The sequence below is a fragment of the Penicillium psychrosexuale genome, assembly GCF_028828465.1.
Source record: "Penicillium psychrosexuale strain IBT 29551 chromosome Unknown utg000004l, whole genome shotgun sequence".
Classification (NCBI taxonomy): Eukaryota; Fungi; Ascomycota; class Eurotiomycetes; order Eurotiales; family Aspergillaceae; genus Penicillium; species Penicillium psychrosexuale.
The window spans coordinates 5066447-5088998 of record NW_026643189.1 but is presented as its reverse complement, the minus strand read 5'-3'; the positions used below and the strand labels follow the sequence as shown (position 1 = coordinate 5088998).

General features: G+C 46.8%; 9 protein-coding genes across 9 annotated transcripts; 4 read left to right on the top strand and 5 right to left on the bottom strand.

The window, feature by feature from the left end:
- Positions 1-1173: 1173 nt before the first annotated feature.
- Positions 1174-3406, top strand: N7518_007817 (Zn(II)2Cys6 transcription factor; the record flags this gene model as incomplete). The annotated part of the gene is made up of 3 exons (XM_057188744.1): positions 1174-2223; positions 2283-3085; positions 3166-3406. 3 exons carry the CDS (start codon positions 1174-1176, stop codon positions 3404-3406), a joined length of 2094 nt encoding a protein of 697 aa, XP_057040447.1.
- A 623-nt stretch (positions 3407-4029) lies between these two features.
- Positions 4030-7518, bottom strand: N7518_007816 (ATP-dependent 3'-5' DNA helicase; the record flags this gene model as incomplete). Its single annotated transcript, XM_057188743.1, has 1 exon — positions 4030-7518. The coding sequence occupies one exon, from the start codon at positions 7516-7518 to the stop codon at positions 4030-4032; it is 3489 nt and encodes a 1162-aa protein (XP_057040446.1).
- A 239-nt stretch (positions 7519-7757) lies between these two features.
- On the bottom strand, positions 7758-9015 carry N7518_007815 (uncharacterized protein; the record flags this gene model as incomplete). The annotated part of the gene is made up of 2 exons (XM_057188742.1): positions 7758-8783; positions 8848-9015. The coding sequence occupies 2 exons, from the start codon at positions 9013-9015 to the stop codon at positions 7758-7760; spliced, it is 1194 nt and encodes a 397-aa protein (XP_057040445.1).
- A 1382-nt stretch (positions 9016-10397) lies between these two features.
- On the top strand, positions 10398-10813 carry N7518_007814 (uncharacterized protein; the record flags this gene model as incomplete). The annotated part of the gene is made up of 2 exons (XM_057188741.1): positions 10398-10568; positions 10628-10813. The coding sequence occupies 2 exons, from the start codon at positions 10398-10400 to the stop codon at positions 10811-10813; spliced, it is 357 nt and encodes a 118-aa protein (XP_057040444.1).
- A 2486-nt stretch (positions 10814-13299) lies between these two features.
- Positions 13300-14137, top strand: N7518_007813 (uncharacterized protein; the record flags this gene model as incomplete). The annotated part of the gene is made up of 2 exons (XM_057188740.1): positions 13300-13431; positions 13487-14137. 2 exons carry the CDS (start codon positions 13300-13302, stop codon positions 14135-14137), a joined length of 783 nt encoding a protein of 260 aa, XP_057040443.1.
- A 373-nt stretch (positions 14138-14510) lies between these two features.
- Positions 14511-15128, bottom strand: N7518_007812 (uncharacterized protein; the record flags this gene model as incomplete). The annotated part of the gene is made up of 1 exon (XM_057188739.1): positions 14511-15128. One exon carries the CDS (start codon positions 15126-15128, stop codon positions 14511-14513), a length of 618 nt encoding a protein of 205 aa, XP_057040442.1.
- A 1393-nt stretch (positions 15129-16521) lies between these two features.
- On the bottom strand, positions 16522-17837 carry N7518_007811 (uncharacterized protein; the record flags this gene model as incomplete). The annotated part of the gene is made up of 6 exons (XM_057188738.1): positions 16522-16838; positions 16886-16953; positions 17006-17385; positions 17442-17518; positions 17575-17611; positions 17673-17837. 6 exons carry the CDS (start codon positions 17835-17837, stop codon positions 16522-16524), a joined length of 1044 nt encoding a protein of 347 aa, XP_057040441.1.
- A 957-nt stretch (positions 17838-18794) lies between these two features.
- Positions 18795-20320, top strand: N7518_007810 (uncharacterized protein; the record flags this gene model as incomplete). The annotated part of the gene is made up of 5 exons (XM_057188737.1): positions 18795-18965; positions 19056-19188; positions 19321-19444; positions 19506-19957; positions 20010-20320. The coding sequence occupies 5 exons, from the start codon at positions 18795-18797 to the stop codon at positions 20318-20320; spliced, it is 1191 nt and encodes a 396-aa protein (XP_057040440.1).
- A 445-nt stretch (positions 20321-20765) lies between these two features.
- On the bottom strand, positions 20766-22504 carry N7518_007809 (uncharacterized protein; the record flags this gene model as incomplete). The annotated part of the gene is made up of 4 exons (XM_057188736.1): positions 20766-21652; positions 21714-21940; positions 22010-22283; positions 22348-22504. 4 exons carry the CDS (start codon positions 22502-22504, stop codon positions 20766-20768), a joined length of 1545 nt encoding a protein of 514 aa, XP_057040439.1.
- Between the last annotated feature and the right edge of the window lie 48 nt (positions 22505-22552).

Genomic DNA, 22552 nt, shown 5'->3' with positions numbered 1-22552 from the left:
ATTGCAACTCTATCAAACGAAAATGATACACAGTACCTACCTAAATGATAATCCCGAAGCATATTTCAAGGTCCCAAAGCTCTGGCCACATTTAACCCATAATTAAATGTCTGGGCAGTGCACGAGCATTTCATCTCCATGTGGGTGAGATATAAGGGCTAAGACAACGCTAGTGGACCACCACCTGGCGGCCCTGAGGCTCCGAAGGGGTTTTTTGGGGGGGTTTTGGGGGTTTCTTTTTGTCTCGCAACGTCCCTACAACGGTATCTCATGCATCAAGCCTGGTCTAGGCTGATCTAAATAATATCTCTGCCAGGTTGTTATACGGAGTAAGTCCGCCATAGATCCTGGTAGAAGTTAAAGTCCCCACTAAATCTTTTGCCACTATGCCCGATTTAGTATCATTTAGAGAGCAACAAGGTTCCAAGGGGGAGCACTGACTGTTAGTGAGATCAGCAGGCAGAAAAAAGTGGTTCTCTGGTGGACTCGCTGGAGATCATATGGCGTTGTGATTTGCAAGGTGCGTGCGCCGAATATGAAACCGGTGCATTAGTATACGACGTTCAGCCCTGTTGTCTTGGTCAAATTGAATAGCAATAGAGTTTTATTAGATGTTCCTGATCTTCGTTGAATAGGGGGGCTAGGATAGTGATGTTGGCAGTGTAACTTAACACCTACTTTGTATACCAAGGCCCATATGTGGCTCCAATGAAATAAGTTTTGATATAGAGGAAAGATCTTCTACATCAGCCCATACTATATCCACAATTTCATATTCCGTATTTCCATGCCCTACTCTTTTGAAGCTCAGAATACCACGTTGTACGGAGTACATATCGCATTAGATACATGAACCGGTTGCAGATCACGCTTTAGCTTCTAGTCTGGAGGCACTAAAAGAAAATTATAGGAATAATTAAAGCGAATGAAATAAGTCGTCACATTTTTAATCCGTAAATTGTCACTTTTATAGCCAAATCCATCTTTTTTCCTTTTTGCTTCTTCCAAGGTTCCTTTTTAATCCCCGCACGTCCCGGTCACTGACATCCCCCACCAACTTCATCTCTCCTCTTCAAGCTTTCTTTGATATTAAGAATGATGACTCGATATTGTTGAATTGGATGGAATTAAGAGGATTCAAGGGGGAGTTTGAATGGGTTTTGTGATCCGACAATGACGCATTCACAGTCGCCCCAGACGGCCATGTCGGGCTTTCTGGACTCAATCAAACAGGATTCAAGCTCATCTTCGTATTCCTTGTTTGGACCGAAACAGTATTCCGAGAGTGTTGCGTTTTGGCACGATCCCTCCGTGGCACCGACAATGGTAGTGCCCCCTTCGCATATAACCTCCCAGAAACAACTCTCGGACCAGAAGAAGCATAAGCGCACCCGGAGCGGCTGCTTCACCTGCCGTTCGCGCCGGGTCAAGTGCGACGAGAACCGTCCAGTCTGTGAACGGTGTAGGAAAGGGAACCGCGATTGTGTCTATCCGTCACCCACCGCATCGTCGTCCGCATCGTCCGTACCCTCGAAACCTAGCTCACGCTCCACAGCCAAGTCGCGTGCTAGTCGCCCGCACTCTCACGGCAGCGATTCATCCTCCAAGGTAGACTCCGAGCCTCTCAGCCCTTTGCATCCCATCATCGACGAAGAGGAACCCGACAGTTCTGTATCCGAATCCCGACCGTCGCCAGCAAGCGCCACAACCACATCACAGCCGGACCTACGTAAGAGTCAAAGCGCACAATCACTTCGGAAACATGGTGCAAGACCCGCGTCCGACACTAGTTCTTACATCAAAGAACAGAGTAGTTCGCCATCAACTGGGTCACCGCGCTTTGAGTCGGTGAGTGTGCGCTCGGGCAGCCTTGGACATTCCACAACCGAACTGCTCAACAACGCGCGCCTACCGGACGATTTGCGATTCTATTTAAATTTCCACCAGGATTTTATGACTCCTCCGCATTTCTTCTTGCGACAGAATTCCTCCTATTTCATCCACCACAGCCTTATCGAACTTGCATTGCAATATGAGCCTCTCCTCTACGCCCTGGTGGGCTTTTCGGCCTACCATTATTCTTTACACAGCCCTGGGGGGAAGCTCTACACATTTTTGAAATACTATAATAAAGCCTTGACTCTCCTACGGAAATCTTTGAGTTCTGGAGAGGAGCACAGTGAGGCTACACTATGTACTGTTCTAGTTCTGACAACATTTGAGGTATATTGCTCCTGCCTCCCCCAAGCACCGACATTTTTCTGACTTTGTTGCACTTATAGGAATTCATTGGCGACTGGATGAATATGATCGATCACCACCAGGCGGCACATGCATTTATGCGAGAGCTAATCACACCAGAGTCTGCCAACATGAACGAGCTACATACCAATATCTTCTTATGGTACGCGCGCTTTGATGTAGTCGTGGGGATTTTGTCCGGCACCGAAACAGTCCTCGGTCGAGATTGGTATCTTGCAAAGGAGCAGCATGATGCCGAGCAAGCCGCTTTCTATCCGGATGATCCATCCAAACAACTCGCCCTTGTGGCATCAATCAACCGACGATTCGGCTTGGATATGGCTTCCCTCTATGCGAAGTTATCTCGCGGCATGTTATCAATGGAACAATTCGCCATTCAGAACGAACAGCTGGGCCAATGGCTCGAGCAGGCCAAGACGATTCTTAGGGGATTCGATGATTACGAATACAAGATCCAACATTACCCGCAGAAGCAACCCTTGACCGAAGATGACGTTATCGATCCATACGTCCCAGGTGTCTTGTATCGAGGTCCTTTGTGGGATTTCAACTATGCTTGGATCGACATTCTCGCCACCGAGACAATGTACAAGTTCCAGACCATGCAAGTCCTGCAGCAGCCTTTGCTTGAAGACTTGCAAGCATTGGCTAAGGAGCAATGTCGCATAATCGAGACGATGATTCGCTGGCCTCACAAGGAAAACGGATATTGCATCAACTTTAAAAACAGCCTTGGCATGTTGGGCATGTTCCTACCCACGGAGCATAAGCATAAGTATCAAATGTGGGCCCGACGCACATTGGCGTTGTTAGAGCAACATGGGTAAGCTTCCACCCTCGTATCTGTGTTTCAGATGTAAATGAGCAAGAGCAAAGCTAACCAGGAGTTATCTATGCGAATAGGTACATCATCGTCCCTAGTTTTCGCGCCGGGCTGGCTGCCATCTGGCAAGTCCCGGAGGTTAACTATTGGTGGCTCCCTAACGATGAAGGGTATACAAGTATTGTCCGCGAGATTCGCTCCTTGACCGACGAACGCTCAACACAGCCACGCGACGAGAAACGTGAGACTGTTCGTGATATGAAGTCTCTCTTCGGGAAGTTGAATCTGAATGAAACCGACGACGACAAGAGCCCTTCATAGTGGTCTTCAGTGAATGGGGGTTTTTATATTTGGATCATCCATCTCTGGTCTCTGAGTTTCCGTGGTCTTACAAGTACAGCCTTCGCTATTCTTGGAACCTCACTCAGTACTATCTTCCCGACATTTTCACATCGAAACGCAAACCATATATGCTTACTACCCTCACCCTGACAACACCCAGGCAACTAATTCCACTTATATTCTGCGACTGGACGGCACAAAACCAAGTCTCAGTTGAGAATGTTTCATTGGATATCGACTCACACCTTTCATCCTTTGCTCTGCTTTTGCCACCCTCTCACATCCTCTCGCCTTCTCGAATTACTCTTGCTATATAATGTCTTATCCACATCCTCCCTCGCCCTCACACTATCATCCCCCTTCCCCCTGGACCCCGAAGACGTCTTTCGCGGTCATGACTTGATGTACATTATTATACCCAAATCCATATAGGATCATTGACTGATGCCGTTCAATATACCTTTTTTATATACGTCCCTGCTTTCAAGATTTTTCCTCTTTTACATAAGCCGAACAGCACGCCCCGGGCGCGTAGGTGCAGAGTTCCACCTGGATACATAATGTTAGGAATTGGCACAGGTTGATAATGACTAAAGTATCTCTTAAGAATCAACCCGACACCCGGGCCTCCACGGCACCTCCTCGGCGATTATGACAGTCTCCAACCCACCCGCCAACTCTCCAGCACCTCCAACTCCAAAATCATCCCCCTCCATATCCTCCCCCCATGGCAAGGCATCAACATCAACCTCCCACCCCAGCAAACACCGCAGTATAACCCCAGCGCCAGCCTTACTCATAACAACATTCATCTCCTTACATCGCTCATCACAAACACACTCCACACAGCCCTGCGGCGTAATACAAGAACAAGCCTCAATGCGCGCAACCGCCCGCCGGAGAAGCAACCCAATAAACTCAAACGCCTTACTAGCAATACCAGAACCACACGATCCACCCTTCGCATCGTAGAAGGTAAGCCGAGCAGGCCTCTGTCGCGAAGGCGGTTTAAGCTTCTCCTCGAACTCAATGGGTACGTTCGCGCGCTGCAGCGGCCGGCCAAGCTCTTTCTTTGCGACTTTGCATTCGGTGCGGACGTCGCCGGGCGAGGAGACAACGAAGGAGGGCAGGAGGGAGAGGACGGCGTGCTCAGCGGCGTGGATGGCCGCGGCTATGTTGAGCCGGTGGGATTGTAGGATGTCGATAGCGCGCGTTGGGACGTCTAGCCACATACCCTTGGTAAGACGGTCGATTGGCGGGTTATCGACGGCGACGGCGTCAAGGACGCGGCCGCGCTTGTCGACTTTGAAAAAGCCGTAGACTACGGCGTGGATTTTAATTGCGCCGAAGAAGGCAGACGAGGCGGAGGGGTCGTTGCCGACCAGACGCATCGCTTCGGTTTCTATGGGGTCGATGTCGGTGAAGTCGCGTTGCATGGTGTTCCAGTCGACGTGGACGCGGACGACGCGTGCTAGGAAGGATTCGGTGTTTAGTTCTTGAACTAGGTAGGTTGTGCCTTGGTGGAGGAAGATCCCGCCTTCGTAAATTGTGAATAAGGCGCGCGATGCTTCGACTTCTTCTATGACTATGTTGCGGTTGTTGGTCGTGTCTACGACGGCGAAGTGTTGGTCTTCTGTGTCGCGGATTGAGACGCTGCGGGAGGGCTGTGGGCGGAATCGTGGGTGGCAGTGATAGAAGCCGAGTGAATCTTTTACTAGGCGAGTTGGGGCCAGGGCAAGGAGCTGTTGCCCGAAGTAGATGCTGTCTTCTTCGGGACGGATAGGCATCTCAAATGCAGCACATTGAACGTGGCCTTCGAGGATGAGCTCGTTGGATAGATCTATCTGCAGCTCACAATTCGGACGTGTGAAGATTTCATCTGGATTCTTCATGTAGTGTTGGTCAGTTGGGTATCTATCTCCGACTAGGACGGATAGGGAGTCCTTATTGCGTCGTCCAGCGCGGCCGCTTTGTTGGCGTAAATTGGAGATCGAGTATGGGAAGCCCATGGTGATGACTGCATCCAGGGAGCCAATATCAACGCCCAATTCCAGAGCGTTGGTAGCCACGATTCCCATCAATTTCCCCTCGAACATTTCCTTTTCGATTTGGCGTCGATCTTGAGGGCTATATCCGCCTCGGTAGCCCATCACTAGCTTGCCAATCTCTGTTCGTTCGAGTCTACCAAACTCGGCGTGCACGCCTTGTAAGAGAATTTCACATAGCTTTCTGATTCGACAGAAGGCAATGACTCTCACGCCCCTAAGGATCAGCTGGCAAAATAGCCTCGCAGTCTCAGTGACAGTGTCGGCGCGCCCAGAGGTAGGATCTTTGGGGTCTTTGAATGGCGTATTCCAACAAACAAACTCCTTACGGCCAGAGGGAGATCCATCGAAATCGATGAGTTTCACATCCTGCACCCCAAAGATAGACTTCATGTGATCCTCCGGGTTTGCAACAGTAGCAGAGCAAGATATGAACTTGACATGACGATTACCAACCGCAGCACATATCCTGCGAAGACGGCGCATGATAAAAGCGACATGAGATCCAAATAAGCCATTGTAGACGTGCAGTTCGTCGACAACGACAAACTTCAGATTCTTTAAAAAGGTGCGCCAGGAACTCTCCTGTGGCAAAATTGTAATATGAAGCATGTCAGGATTGGTGAAAATTATGCGTGCCTCGTCACGAATCAAGTTCCGGCTCCCCATTGGCGTGTCCCCGTCAAAGGTTTCAACCATTGTGTGTTGCAGCCCGTTCATATACTGAAGTAGATCCATCATGCTGCGGCGTTGATCTTGTGCCAGAGCTTTAGTGGGGAATATATACATTCCCCTACTCTCCGGATCTTTTTCTAGTTCGTGCAGCATGGGGACTTGGTAGATGAGGGACTTTCCGGAGCTCGTCGACGTCGACACAATCACATTGTGGCCCTCATACAGGTGGTTAATTGCCTCTGTTTGGTGAGCATACATTTGGGTAATTCCCTTTGTGTTATACAGAGCATTGACAAGGTCCTGTGAGAGCTGGAATGTCAAATCTCCGTAGACAGCAGACTGGGCTTCGAACACGCGATGGCCTTCCGGCACAATTTGTGCATGATACAAATCCATTTCCCGAATCTCTGCAATTATTTCCTCAATGGACTTTCGCTCCTTGGGAATTGTTGCCGGCGGCTTCTCTGCAAGAGGAGTGGGCAGGAAAGCGTTCTTCTTTTCTTCAAGAGAAATCACTGGATCGAGATTCATGTCCTCACAATGAACCAAAAACGCATTCAAAGCATCTAAAAACTTTAAATTTCGTTTTTCAATCAAAGCCAGCATCTGTTTTTGGCTGTAGACGGGCATTTTCAGATCGTCGTCTCTCATGTGACGCATAGGTTTCATAGGTTCCCCGGTTTTCGGGTTCAGAACTTCCCCCTTCAGATCGCCGTCCATAAACTCAAATAGCAGAACTTGCTTTGTGTCGTCTGTATAGTGAAGATCACTGCTTCTGGCATCTTCACGTCTGTCCATATCTGCCGAAAATGCCAGGGTACGCTTGTGTAACCCATATTGAGTAATCTCTTCATCTCCAACGGTCATTACTTCCAGCTTGGCTTCGTCCACATATTCGAAAAGGACCGCTCCGGGAATTATGACCTTCACACGTGCGACATCTTCAACCGTGAGTTCTCGCCCCTGACCAAGTTGAGCTTGTACTGCTTTTTTTATGTTCTCGAATGTGGTGGCAAAGTGCTTTCGTGTGGAGCAAAACGTGTACACGAGATTCAAGGCGCGATGGGTTTGCGAGAGGCGCTTAAAGGCGTCTGGTAATGGCGTAGATGGAGTTCGTTTCGAGGGCTTCGAGGTAACTTTCTTCCCTTTACCCGTCTTTTTGGCGGCTGTGGTTTTGATAGATCCGCCTGTCTGTACATCAGATTCATTGGGGGGAGGATCGACCGTGGTCGAGGGTGTCTGATCGGCAGGGTCTTGGGGGGACGCGTTCAAGGGTAAGGGCACATCGGACTCAAGGCCGCGATCGCTTTCATAACTTCGCTTCCGCTTTAATGATGAAACTTCCAGTGGTATTGAGAAGGAGCCTGCCATGTCGAAGCTCCATATTGCTGTATGTTGGAGCTGAAGTTGATAAAAGTCCTGGTTGACGGGAAACGCGAAATCACGTGCATTGAAATCGCCTGAAATGGCAGCCGTTCCACGGTTCTAAAATTGGCCAATGTTTAGGTCTACCTCGCTCGTTTTTATATCACCACTTCCCAATCTCTCTGACTAGCGGTCAAATCCAAAATAATTCTTTTTCTTGTACGGTGCTAAAGATAAACCTGCCCTCAGGCTAGGCCTGCCTCAATCACGCTTTCCGCAACGCCTGGATAGGTGTAGATATTGACCACTTTCAATCCAACTTGGGCCAGGATATCTCTCCAATCAGCCTCCGTTCTTACCCTCACAGCAAAATGTGCCAACATCATCATATCCATATTGGTCGCAGCGAGTGTCGGCTTTTCTTCATTAATCACAATCTCGTTGAACAAGACCCGTGAATAATTTTTCTTCAAAGCAGGCACAAGATTCTTCAGGATCTTGATGCCATCTTCATCGCTCCAATCGTGGAGAATAGAATGGAGAGAGTATGCGCGTGCACCCTTGATAGGCTGCGGCGTAAAAAAGTCGTGAGCTTGCACTTCAAAAGCTCGCTCCATGCCATCAGCTCTCACACCTGCAATGACAGGCTCTCGATCCTGGAGCACAATCCTACCCGAGCAAGGGCTATAATGTGCAGCAAAGGTAGCCACATCATGGCCCTTTCCGCCACCAATATCGACGAGGAGAACGTCGCTAATAGAAGCATCGAAACCCGTGGTTAATCGCTCAGCCACGGGGTAGAAGTCATGCCAATCTGGCTTACCCGCACGGTACGCGCTCATAAAGGAGTCGAAATGCTCTTGGTGTGGTGGTGTTTCAAGAAGCCATTTAAAGAACGGAAGGTTGGTTTTGTGCGCCTCTTGAAACGGACCGTCAGTTCCACCCAGAGTAGGGGAACTATATTCGGACTTCTTGAAGTATTCCGGGAACCCATTAAATGAAGGACGCGCCACATCGTAGCAGAAAATGATGCTGGATTGATAGTTTTCCGCTGCGAGACTGTTGCTCAGCTTTGTGGCATAGAAGGCTCCGTCATGGAATGTCGCAAGGTTCATTGCTACTAGATGTCTCGTCAGGCGTTGTAGGAGAATATTGTCGACCCGAGTCTTCTGGGAAAAGGCTGATGGGGTGAGCCCTGTATCTCCCGCATCCTTGAGGCTTTGGAAAAGCTTCACATCGACAGCGAGACGGATGATGGCGCTTTGAGCCGGCTATCGTAAACTCCAATTAGCCTGGTGAGTAAAATAAGCTTCCAACGATGTTGCAGCTTCTCACCTCTGCCCAGAATGTGCGCTGGATGAACTCGCTTGGGATTTCCAATGCTGTAATCAGCGCGCGGCTTTGGTCAATCAGACTTTCTCTTGAGCCGGCTTCGTTCTTTTCGAATGCTGCGCGTGAATTGGCAATTCCATCCAGGATTGAGGAGACAGATGGTAAGGCCATGATGATATTTGGCGTTGACAGTAAATCAAAAGTATAGAGGCTGTCTGTTAAAGAGGAAATAATGCATGTTAGAAGACCTACTTGCCCCTCTTCCTCCCCTATTCTTGTCTTTGTCTCCCAGAATTAGTCTAAGGCTAGCTGCTAGTACGTGGTGGACGACACGGATGAACTTATGAGCCATTATCTGCCCGTGGAGCCTCTAATGCGGCCTTTGACCAACCAGGTCTTAGACTTATATGGGAAATGATACGGCCATTTTACCACTAGATCTCAACAAAAACTAGGATACGGAGTACCTACCTGGTTATAGCGTAGTGGGGCCATATCTATCCTTATCCCAATTTGACAACTCACCTTGGCGTTGGCGGGTGCTCGTTCGGAGTTGAACCGAGATAATAATAACAGGCCGTTCTCATATCACTAGATCTGGAGAGTATGTTGGGAGCTAATCACTCATATTAAGTCTCTTCAAAAAACTAGCCTGGCGCATACTGGCGCCTGAAAGAATCTCTCCTCCTAGTTATGTACACAATCGGAATATAAGCTAAGAGGCGCTATGAGCTAAATCGTTTAGCTCGCCGAGGGGATAGGTTTCACCCGTACATTTAGTTAAGGAAATGATCTACGTACTTCGTCCGGAGCAAACAGTTGAGCCGTGCCTAAAGTACCTAAAACCTAGAACTTCAGGGGATTATGTCTCTTCGTTCACCATTTCCCTACTATTCCTCAACACGTATGAAATAAGATCCTCATGACTATAAAAATGATATAAATAGGTACAACAGAGGCAGAGATAATAGGGGTACGCACGGTCACCCGGTGCCTTAACCCGCCATGGAGTAGTTACTCCGTAGTAGCCTCAATGGCCGACAACATTCCACTTTGTACCACTTGGATATCTTCAATGCTATGAAATATTTGTAGAAGAAATGTCCATATCTCCTCAAGACTGTCCCGGATCACCAAAAGTGATGAGTAAAATCCAAGTATAACCTTCCTGGCAAAAAGTATCTTGTTGGGTGACGTTGATGTTGAGTAAACTTGGCACATTTGAACAGATTTTTTCCTAAAGCTCGCCTCCCTATTTTTATTTGATTCGTCATCGTCGCTCATGGGCCCATAAGTATATTGTACATGGGTGTTCAAGATATGAACAAGCGCATTATGGAATACTAGTCGATACACCATACCGGCTAGTACCACAATATAGGCATAGGTCAAAAATTATTCGTGACTTTCTTTCAAGATTCAAACTATTTGCACGAGTTTGCTTCCCGCAATAATTGTTTTCAACTGCCTTTCAGTCTAGAAACGCGCTGTTTGGGGGTTTCTTCTCGATCGATTCCTATGCATCGAATGTATAATGGACTAACCCTTTGACCATGGCCTCCTTCAACACAAATGTTGATCATAGTGAAAACCGAGCAACGAATATGAATGTCATTGGTTGGTTCTTCACCGGCGTTGCAATCGCAGCAGTTTCCTTGAAGCTATTTGCCCGAATTGGTAGCAAGCGGTTTGGCTGGGATGATTTTTTGATTTTTTTATCGATGGTGGGGAGCACTCCCAGATCTCCCTAGACAAGACTGACACTGTGGAAATTTTTATGTAGGCTCTCAGCATCATTGCCATGGCACTCGTTTCTTATTCGGCCACTCTTGGTCTAGGTCGGCACACTGCAACTGTAGTTGCTGAATATGGCATTGAGAGATACGAAAAATCAGCCTACTGGCAGATTATTGGATTTCCTTTCAACATTGGTATGTTTACCCACTCAATGGAGAAAATCAAGTACTAAAACCGAGACCTATAGGAGCGTTTAGCTTCCCCAATATCTCGATTGCCATCCTGATCGTTCAGCTGCTTGACCCCAACCCACTTCGTGCAAATCTCTTATACGCCATGGTCATTTTCCAGGTTATACTGGCCATGATATACGTTTTCATTGTCTTTTTTCAATGCAAACCCACAGCAAAAATGTGGAACTCTTCCATTGAGGGCACATGTTGGAGCTCGGATATTTTCAACGGTTTTTCGTATTTGGTCAGCGCATATACAACTATGACGGATATTGTTTTGGCTATTGTACTAATTTCTGCATTCTGGAAACTGCAAATGCCGTTTTTGACAAGACTGAGTGTCTGCATTATGATAGGATTGACACTGCTTTCCGCGGTCGTTACGATTATTAAAGCAACATATTTGAACTTATTTACCGACCACACTGATCCTCGTTAGTGGACCACCCTAGTTTTGTTATGTAGCTAACAGCTAACATCTAATAGTTTTCAAGGTGGTGCCATTGGTTCTTTGGGGAGTGTAAGTATTACCCACTGTTTACCAAGCCTGTGCTAACTTGCAGCTTAGGATTGAGCAAAATGTTGTCATTGTCGCCGCTTGTATCCCGACACTCCGCCCTCTATTCCGCAAGGCATTCGAGTCTACCACTGGATCCTCTGGTGAAGCCACTTCACAGAGAGGAACGCGCTCCGGCTTCAAACTCGCATACAGTTCCATACAATCTCTCTCGAAGCGGACATTATCTGTGACGGAATTACCTCTTAAGGACAGGCAGCAATCCTATGATATCGAGAGTAGTAGTAGCCAATTTGGCATATGGCGGACGAGAGAGGTAATGGTGGAAAGTGACGACGATAGGTCTTTCGAACGCGGCGTTGGAAGGACAGATAATTCATTTAGGGGATTGTCACAGGAACCTTCCCCCCTTAGCTAATTCGATCCCACTACTCCGTACTAGTATATGCATTCTAGTTTACATGGTGAAACAAAACATGCATTTTGATGAGAAAAATTCGTATAATCTACCTGATTACTATAGGATTTAGCCCTTGATGGTAAAGCGGTTGATGAAGCAGTTGATGATAGGACAAAAGTTGACTTAATTTGTTAGTGGTTTACATACAATTATATTATCCCAGTTGTTTTATCGATAACTCCAACATGTTCGCGGGGACAGGTTCAAGGAATGATCCGATCGATTTGAATCCAAGTCCTAAAACCAGTCAATCGTGCAGTGAGAATTCGAGGCCGTCGACAACAGTATATTCTTCCACAGAAACTGGAATAACTTCGCTAGATAACGAATCTGGTAGAACACGGTATGATGCGTCTTCTTCTTCTACAGATAAGAGAAATGTTGAAGTTGAGTATTTAACCTTACTTCCGGTCAACAGCTCTATCATTGATAGTCTCTTAGCTTCTTTTGAAGTTGAAAATAGCCCGATATCATCTTCGCGTCCAGTCGATCATATTGTTAATTAGCCCATTGACATTAACTCCATTACCACATTTGGAGTCGGATCGACTGGTACCTCTGGGCTCACCTTCTTTATCATATTCAGCGTCGACTTCACCCCCACTTACTTCGACTGTTGTATCTATAAGGATTGAAATTCCGATCCCATCTCGACCGCCCTATGATCCGTCAGCACGTTTATATCTAGTGTGTATTCGACAATGGGTAAGGATGCCACTAGATGATACTGATTGTATATGATTTTGAACCTTTATATCTGATCTAGAACCTTTTATTCTATCAGACTGGTCATATGGCGAAGAGATAGTAGTTATCGCAGTTTCTATCGAAGAATATCATCTAGTCGACGGCCTGGAATTTTCACTGCATAATTGACTGGTTTCAGGACTTGGGTCCAAATCGATCGGATCATTCTTCGAACCTATTCCCGCGAATATCTTAGAGTTATTAATAGGATAGCTAATTGGTATATGAACCATAAAACATAGATAAACTGGGAGAATATCGAAAAGAATTAAATAGTAAAGTAGTATGAAAGTAATTTTATATGCATTGAAATGTATAGAAATCATTCTGACGTGAATTCCGGCATGTTCGATTAAGTGAGTAAACATTTTTGATGGGGTGGCCGCCTTCGCGGAAATTGCAGGCAGAAAGCTAACCGCCATTATATATAGCATGTTGATTGGGTATGAGTTATAGATAGTCTTGTCTAAGCCTGGTTTACAGATTTATGTTATGGATGTTATGGACTTATGGAATCTTATGGAATTATGGATTATCTTATGGATTGTAGGTACCTGATATGGGGAGTTTGACATGAAAGCGGTGTAAAAATTGAAAGGCGGTATAGGCCTCGATAAGCAGAATCAGGTGCCGAGGCAGAATGTATGCCCAGTTAGGAAGGCGGTATTTGAATTTCAGTCAGGGCCCTTATTTTACTACACTCATCTTTATCATCACCCAACCAACTACAAATCTATTCTTTCCTGCCACAAGAACCAAATATGATTCGGCATCCACGCTCGGCCCAGCCTGACCCCATAACCGTCGAAATCGGCCAAGTACTTGCACCCCTGGCTGTCTTTCCATGGGGACCGCTTGCAATGCACTACTTGGGTGTTCCTATTGTAATAGGTGTTAGTACGGTTATCACTTCTTGGTATTCTAGCGTCTACTAATCAAGTCTTATAGGTTGCTATGATCGCCGTTCGTGATGAGGACTATCAGACAGCATGCCAGAAGCTAAAGCACCTGGGATTCTATGAAATAATTCCTGACCGCACGATTCTCCCCGAGATATTGGCAGCGATCCCAGATCCAGATCAAGCAATTGAAGAGGTTGCGAAGGAGTATCAACGTCTGGATAACTCAACTATTACGTTCGAATATCCACCCAATCACGACCTTTCTGGGAGTCTACAGTTGACTTTGGCCCCAAACTCCTTCACGAATCTTCAGGTACCGGATATGACCGGCAACGTGCAGCAAGACCCTGTCTCTACCACGGGCTACGACATCTACGGCAATATATGTCACCCACTTGAAGAGGCGTTGGTTGAAAGTTACGTCAAGAGCGTTATTGACGATGAGAATGATCAGAATGAGTTTTCTGGTTGGGGAGATAGACTAAGCACCTGGGTGGCTATGATGTGTGGATATCTTGAGGTCAATAACGATATCCTCGATAGATGCTCGGATGAGCGAGCAGTGGAATGGTTTAGTGTGACCTACGGTCGGATACACGAGGAAAGGTTCGGTCCCTTGGATAGACGTGTCTCAAAGCGACTAGGTTCCGGAAGGGAAATGCCAGTGGATATGAGGGGCAACCTGTTGCCCACGTAAAGTCGGGCATTTTCTGTATCATACGGTGTGGCGAAGCAGATCAAAGCAGGTCATTTACATTTTATCAAAGTCTACACAATTAGAAAGCTTTCATGAAATCGTCTGTTGATGCGAATAGGCCGAGATAACTATAGTCCGAACCCAAGACCTCCATATCAAAATGAAATGAGAGGGCCTAAAAGCAGGCAAGTAGCGCTAATGTTTGACGTAATGAAAAGCGAAGAAGAAGAAAGAAGAAGCTCAAGTGCAACCGCAAAAACCCCATGTCTAGCAATAACTGAAGTATGTGGCCGAAATCAGGAAGGGAGACATTCTCTAGAGAAAATGAATATTAGTAAAATTGACTTTATAGGAAATGAAAATAGGTTGAGTCTTACCAATTACTGAAGACTGAATTGCATTTGATGCTTCGGCGAAGGCTGCTGTGGAGACGGGGGCGTTCCCTCAGAAGGCTTGCTAAGGCAAGTTGCAATTGCGCGTCTTGGTCAAAATTGAGTTCTGGTCTGTTGGGTACACAATATCTAACCAACCGCGCAATGTCTTCGATATCGGTCAAATGCTTTGGACCCTGTCGCTGGTACTGGGATAAGATCTTCTCTCGCGTAAGCCATTCAGCTCCGAAGATCTTCACGGGATATCCGTTGATAGTCCTGGTCACACGTGTCGCCGTCTGAATATTATACTGCGGCCTTTGTGGCCAGCTAGCGTGATCGAAAACCTCCAACTCGATAAGCTGAATGGTGCCGCTTGGGGAACGTAGTCTGAATGCCGGGATCACATGTCCGAATTGGTTGACCGGTCCAAAATCAGCAGGGAAAGCGTTCAGCAATCGCTGTGTAAGAAGATCTGCAGTTATCCGCCGGCTGGGATGTGGTGCCATGAAACATACCGCGGCACCTCCCATGAGCGCGTAGTCAATTTGCAATAGATCTAGACATTGGGCAATGCGGGAGACGACGGTTTCTAACTGGGGTAGAAGTAGGCCACGCATTCTTCAATCGTTCTCTAATATCACGATGGTCAGATTTGGAGTGGGAGAGTGAGTGTGATTTCTCGTACCTCTGCGTGTGCGGAGAGTCGCTGTGGGACTAGAGGTTTTATGAGTAAAGAAACTGATGCAATGAGATGTGCGCAGAGAAAAGGTAAGAGAAAGGAAGAGCAGATGAGCAAAAAAGCAGGATATGAGAAGAGCAGGGGAGCGGAGGAGCGGAGGAGCGAAGAAACTGATCTAATGAGATGTGCACAGAGAGGAAGGTGAAGGGAGATGAAGAGAGAGGGAGAGAGGAAGAGCAGAAGAGCAAGCCCGGTGAGGAGCAGGCAGGAAGGCTGCCTCAACAACTCCTCGTCTAGGTAGCGCAACCCTTCCACATATGATTTTAGAGAGGTCATAGTAAGAGGGATGTCAAGAATACAGCGGGGCTCTGAAGCAAAGTAAATTACCTCCCTCTCACCTCAGTTATCTCTCACTTCAGTTACCTCTTATACTTGAGAATAAGTTTCTAGGTATGGATACTATAATTTCTATCATTCTACTTGTCTAATCAACATGAATCTACTATCAACTTACGGATGTTCACTTCTCACTAGGTATGGACTTGCCGCAATCAACATCGCATTGGCGGATATTATTATCTGTCGAACTAGGAATATGGCCCCCCTAGGCCTTAAACAGGAAGCTTGGTTTTTGCTATGGTCTAGTTGTAAAATATGCTGTATATTTTCCATCATTATCTCTAAGCAGTGTCATCGCCGTGAGAGGCAATCTTTTGCTATGGAAGAAAAAGATAGGCGAAAAAAGGAAGACGGGAGGGTTCATCTCGATTCTCAACTATAAGAGAGACAGCACGTAGCTGGGTCTGTGATATTCCTGAAGGAATTTCATTTGAGGCCAAAGGATATTCAAGGTTTCTTCCGATCCACTTCGGCCCGCTTAGAGGAACATGTCCCGGCGCTATTTCATCTACTAAAGTGGGGTCTAAATCCTATGATGTCGAGAGTAGTAGTAGCCAGTCAGGCATATGGCGGACGAGAGAGGTAATAATGGAGAGTGACGACGATAGATGCGTTGGAAGGTCACAATTCATTTAAGATCCAAACTTTCTAGCGAAGACTACAGAGTAAACCACCTAGAAAAATGGAGATAATCAAATTTGTATAGCGCCAAAAGCTTCAGGTTCATGGGGTCATCGGGCCTGGTTATTCCGTGCCGGCTGTAAATCGATGCATAAAAGCGGTTAAATTCAGGCCAAATTTCAGGCATTAAAGCCCTAATACGGTGACAACGACCCCTCTCGCTATGTTATATTGTACTTTACGACTAGAAATATATTCCAGCTACTTGTTTAGAGCGAAATATTTGCAATTCGTCATCAGGTAAACATAATTCAGGTTTCGCGACATCGGGAAACCTGCACCAGGCATATCTCATCAGTATATCGGTCCGAGTCTGCTGTCTGGGACAACTCCAAGCTGGAGGGCGACTTGGCCCCTTTTGTGCTATCTCCAAGTTGCGAGAATGCAGGCTCTTTGGTATGGTGTGGAGTACTGCTATACCTTGAACGAGGTTCTTTTGAGGCCGAACTACCGACGAATTTCCGGCCTAGGATTCTGGAAAGCAAAGGCCAAATGGAAGGAAGGCAGGCAGCAATTATGATAACGCCACTTTCGAGAATTGTCCAAATCCCAAGCTTGACAGAAGTCCCTATCGATATTAGCTGAGGTTGAGCGTGGGGACCTTGTATGACATACAGGTGGGATCTGTAAGAGCACTTTCTTGGAAAAAGATAGTCATGCGAAGAATACTCGCGACGGTTCCCCTATCAGCAGTGTCAGAATCCCTCCAAGCAGAAGGTCATTGTGAAAACTCACAAACTTCCCAGAAGGAAGACGCCGGTTAAGGCTACTTTCTGGCCAATCCGGGTGTGAAGATTCCAGACATACGGCAGCGGCATCACCAAGATCAAAACATCGGTCATGATATTAGGAAGCGAAACATAACGGTAGAAAGCCTCTTGGTTGAAGCATGAGCCTCCAGCAATTGTTCTATCCCATGTGTATGCGATTGGCGAACATTGAAAAATCGCCGCGAGCAAAACTCCAATTCCATGACCTAGCACAATTGCACCCACAATATAGGCAAATATTCGAAACATGCGGACGGGAAATATGCGCACGTAGAAGAGGAGGATCGAAACCTTAACGGGCGCTATAGTGAAAGGAAAATCGAGGATTTGGTTTGCGTAGAGACCCTGAATAAAACCAATCAGACATTGCTGAGAGCCTCTCAAGTCAAATTAGAACAAACTTTTTGTAAGATAACCAATTTTGAAGGAGTTCGCGCGACATATTCGAGGTGATAACCAACACCTCCTCGCTTGACCACTGTACATCGTGATATCAGTATCCGATCGCCAATATACTGGGGGAAGGTGCCGTACGATAGATATAGAGTGCCGATTGTGCTAAACTAGCAATCTGTTTTCATGTAAGCATTGCACAGGTTCACGAGTTTCTGAATATAGGTGGTGATTCATACCAACGCTGGGATCATTAAATAGTCATCGATTCCGTTTGCTACTCGCTGTATATGTCTAGTGTAAAAACGGGCCCCGACGATAATGATTTGAATGGCAGCAATAGCAATTGAGACACCAATGAGTTGCTGTCCACAATATGCGACAGTGCTAGTACTATCTGCCATTGTTGATCAAGCGTTCAACATGTCGCTTGCGAGTATTCAAGGCATTGCTTGAGCAATTGGCCAGGTCAAATTTTTTTTCACGGAGAACTCACACTTACCCCAGAGCAAAATAACTCGGCCAATATAAGTTGGCCTTGCTTACTATATGGTCATATACTTGGCCTCGAGTTAGTGGGTTGATTAGGGATTTATATTAAGGTGTCATCATAATAATTGGGGCCAAAACAGGTTACGTGTTGATTTCTAGAACTGTAACAAATTAACAATCCTGTAAAGCGAGATGCGCTCCTTGAATTTTGGGAAAGTGATATGCGCTCCTTGAATTTTGGGAAAGTGATATATGCTTCGCCCTTTGACTCTACCATCACAAATCTTGAAAGCATTTTTGATTTCACAATGGCATTCGCATCGGAGAACCCATCGCGCTACCGAGAGCCTAGAACACGGCCACTTAACACTTCCACTATGTTTAGGTTTCAACTATTCCTATCACATCGTTAATTATGCTATTGTGCTCCATATTGCTAACAATGCTGCTTCTAAGAGGCCGAGCACTCAAAATCCTTTACAACATATCTTCCAACTCCACCGTGAAACCTGATTGAAACTTGTTTAAGGAACGAGCATAGCTCGACAATAACCAGACTGGCTAGTTAGAAGCCTCTTATCAGAGTTGTCCATAGACGGCAGTATATTGTAGGCAATAAATGCAAATTCAATTTCTCGTATAAAGCAATCGGAGCATAAATAATCCCAGATCTCGGCTACCTTAGTTCATAGAGTGGACCTGCTTGCTACACGGTTCACACAACGGGATCTCAAGGCCCATATTTGCCGGAGAGCCCGCCCCGTGTACGGAGTATGTAGCGTTTATGTACTCCACGGAATAACTTGAATGCTCTAATACACCCTTTCGGGGAATTCTAGAATTTCTACGACACTGCAAGAAAATCCATCATGACCCAGGATATGGACACATCTCTCTCGGCACAGATCGCTGCTTTGACCGATAGCGCGCAGACTCGAGGCCTCGATGAACAAGCACGTTCAGAAGGCCTCAATGCTGCTCGGCGTTTGGTAGCTGCTTTGGAGTCACCCGTTGAGAGAATTATTCAGGATGTAGTAATGGTATGTTCTATGTCCGAGACTTCAAATTTCACAGCCCCTCATTGCAGTCTTACGATGTGGCTTTTGAATTAACTAATTCTGAATTTACAGCACTCCCCAGCTTTGATGGCTATTCGTATGGGTGTTCAACTGGGGATTTTTACTCAGATCAGCCAAAAGCCAGAATGCGGCGCTTCATCTCCGGAGATTGCAGAGAACTCCGGTGCAAGCTTGGTTCTTGTTGGTAAGATTGGCCCATCCGACCGTCGTTTATCAATGAATATCTGCCATTCCCCTACATTAACCCTAACATCATCATATTCAGCATGAAATTATACTTGCAATAGACTAAATATCTAATATAAATTCTCTCAAGACCAGATTGCCCGGCTTCTCGCCGCGACGGGATATATCAAGCAAGATGGAGTACAACACTTCAAGCCCTCGCCTCTTACTATGGTGATGGCAGACCCAGTCATGGAAGCAACCACTCGAGCCTGGTCAGTGCAGTTTTTTTTCATCTACTCCTAATCGGCTGAAGCTTGTATTGACAATACGTAGCTTTGAGATCGGCAACCTTTGCACTTCCAAAGCACCAGAGTTCTTCCGCAAAAACAATAATCAATTCCCTAGCTCTGCCAAGGACACACCTTTTCAACTAGGATTTAACACCGATATGAACTATTTCGAGTGGCTGGGCCACAATCCCGATCTGGCCAAGGATTTCCAGCAATGGATGACACTAAAGCAGAAAACTACCCTTAACTGGGTTGACTGGTTTGACATTCAACAATCAATCATTGATGGCTCCAGTGGCAAGCCTGAGGATGTCCTTCTCGTTGATGTTGGAGGTGGCGAAGGGCATTATTTGCGGCAATTCCGAGAGAAATTCCCCGAAACACCTGGCCGTTTGATCCTACAAGATCTGCCGCAGGTGGTTTCGACCGTTGAGAATCTCCCGGAGGGTATAGAATTGACGCCGCACGACTTTTTCACTCTTCAACCAGTCAAGGGTGTGTAACGCTAAAATCGCATACTGTGCTTGTGCTAATGAATGTCAAATAGGCGCGCGGGCATACTTCATGCACTGGATTCTTCATGACTGGTCGGACGAGCACTGCCGATCCATTCTGGCTAATATTGTCGATGTTATGGAGCCTGGTTACTCTCGTCTGATCATACACGAGTCCATCCTCCCGGACCTCAATTGCGATCTGCCGTCTGCTTGTCTGAGCGTTATGATGATGGTCCAGGTTGCTGCGTTTGAACGGTCTGAGAAGCAATGGAGGGATCTTCTTGCGTCTGTGGGACTGACGAAAGTCACCTTCTACCAGCCTCCTGGAAGTGGCGAAGGTATTGTTGAGGCTCTTAAATGATTTAGGGGGTACGAGCCCTAGTATTAGCTCAAATTGGGGAGACAGGGTGACAGTCAAGAGTAGATTTCCTCTCGCTTGACTGATTTAGGTATAAGGGAGTGGGTGAGGGGGAAAAAGAGAAGAGGCGGATGCAAAGAGAACGTAGGGACAATTGAGTGAGAAAGGAAGGCGAGGGAACTTCCTGTTGAGCCAATAGCTGCAGCGCTCTCACCCTAAAGTGATCTTATACTTTTATTAATCCCTGGGAGTACTAGAAGACTTGATCCAGGATATATATACTTTAAAATAGATGGCCGTAAGTGGCGCATTTTTCAGCCACCTATCTGCCAACTTCTTGTCGCTCACCGTTGCCCTCTGCACTCACGCACGGTGAATTTAACACGCCGCAGTAGCTTCGTGTACACCCGTCGCCAGATTATCTCTCATCGCGAGCAGGAGAAGAACATCAAAGACGCTCATCATCCCCCAACAACCACTGGACGTGACGATAAGACATTCGGCCTTGATCCTGGGACTGTCGGTGACCCGCTTGGAAGGTTTCCGCAAACATCAGACCACGTTCATAGTGCTGGACCCCCATCAACCCCTGTGGACCATCCAAACCGCCATAGTCGTCTTGGGCAGTGAAGACCGGAGCGTATTGCAAGTCGGACGTGTCAATAGTAATGGGGGTGGTCGGACGAGTCTGGAAACCCAACTCGCCATTCCAGGTCATGTTCTGGATCGCCAGCAACGTTCCATTAGTGATGATCAGATAGTCCCAATCTCCATTCGAGATCAAAACCCGATTAGTCGCCTCGATCAGTCGCGGCAGGACATGCTCTGTGGGATTCGCAGACTCGTCGTACTGTTGCTCGGGCCCCGGGTTGACGCCCACAAAGACGCTTTCGATGCTACAGAGCTCCCAGTCGATATCGAGAGGAACGTGCAGAGCGCTCTTCACATCTGTGCGGTTGAAATAGGTTGAGGGACCGGGTTGATAGGCAAGGTCTGTGGGGAAGCCCAGGACATCCCATAAGAGTGGGCATGTTTGGCTGACCTTGTAAGGACTCCAACATGGGTTCGGATTATAAGCTTCGAAATAAATCATGTTGTAGATGTCGCACTCGGAGTAGTTCATTTGTTTGGAGGGTTGCACTCCAGAGGCCGGATAGGTGAAATACTCCTCGAAGTATTCCTTGTAACCGCATTCTTCGTAGGTAGCTTGCAGCTCCCCCATGTACGATTGGTTAAAGTTGAAGAGCTCGGCGTGTTGTTCAACGAAGGGGTAAGCGGGGAGTTCAGCCTGGATATAATCCCACTGGCCGATGCACGCATCGTACATCAGGGCTCCTAGTATGGGATGAGTATGTGCGACCGATATAATACAGCTTTGGGGGGATTCAAGTCTTACCGCTGAGGTTGAAGTACTCGGTATCGTTCTTGTCGAGCATGGCGGCGGATATGAAGGGCACGTACCGGCCCGCATAACTTTCACCAGTTAAGAAGATTCGAAAGTTCTTAATACCGTATGTTTTTTGAAACTCTTGGAAAAAGTTGACGAAGTCGGCAGCAATATCCTCCTCGTTGGTTGCAGTCGGCGTACCGTTTGAAAACCCCACTCCAACCGGTTGGTCGACCCTAAACACCTGTCAGCTTATCAAGTACATCCTCGGGTCTGCATACAAATAAACTATTTCGATGACGTACCATAACATATTGGTCAAATTAACCCATGAGTACTCATTGATGACAGGTTCGTAGGTACCAGGTTGCCAGGTGAAGCGCCCGTTCTCCTGCAGAAACCCCTGCATTGAACTACATCCCGGTCCACCATTCAGCCAAATTGTAAGGTCGTCGCTTGGTTCCCCGATCTTCGGCTGGAATATATAGAATAAGGAGGCATCTTCACGGACAGGGATAAACCCCGAGTACATCTCTCCCAATTCGAAATTAACGTCCGGTAGACTCTCCACCACATGAGCTGCGGAAACATTATTTGTCAGCCGTGGTTGAAGGAATGGGTAAAGGATTGGAGTAAAGCATACATTTAGTCTCGTTAGTTAAAAATCGATAGTTTGATGGATCAATTGGTTCAGACTGCTGGGTAGAATGCGTGGCAGGGCCTCGAGTCGGCTGTCGTGCTTCGTTGCCATTGATCAGCAGTGCGATCGCCAGAACTGCTGAGATCGATCGACCGAACATCCTTGCAGTTCCCTTATACGGAGTAGAGATCGAGTTCGCAATGCAAAA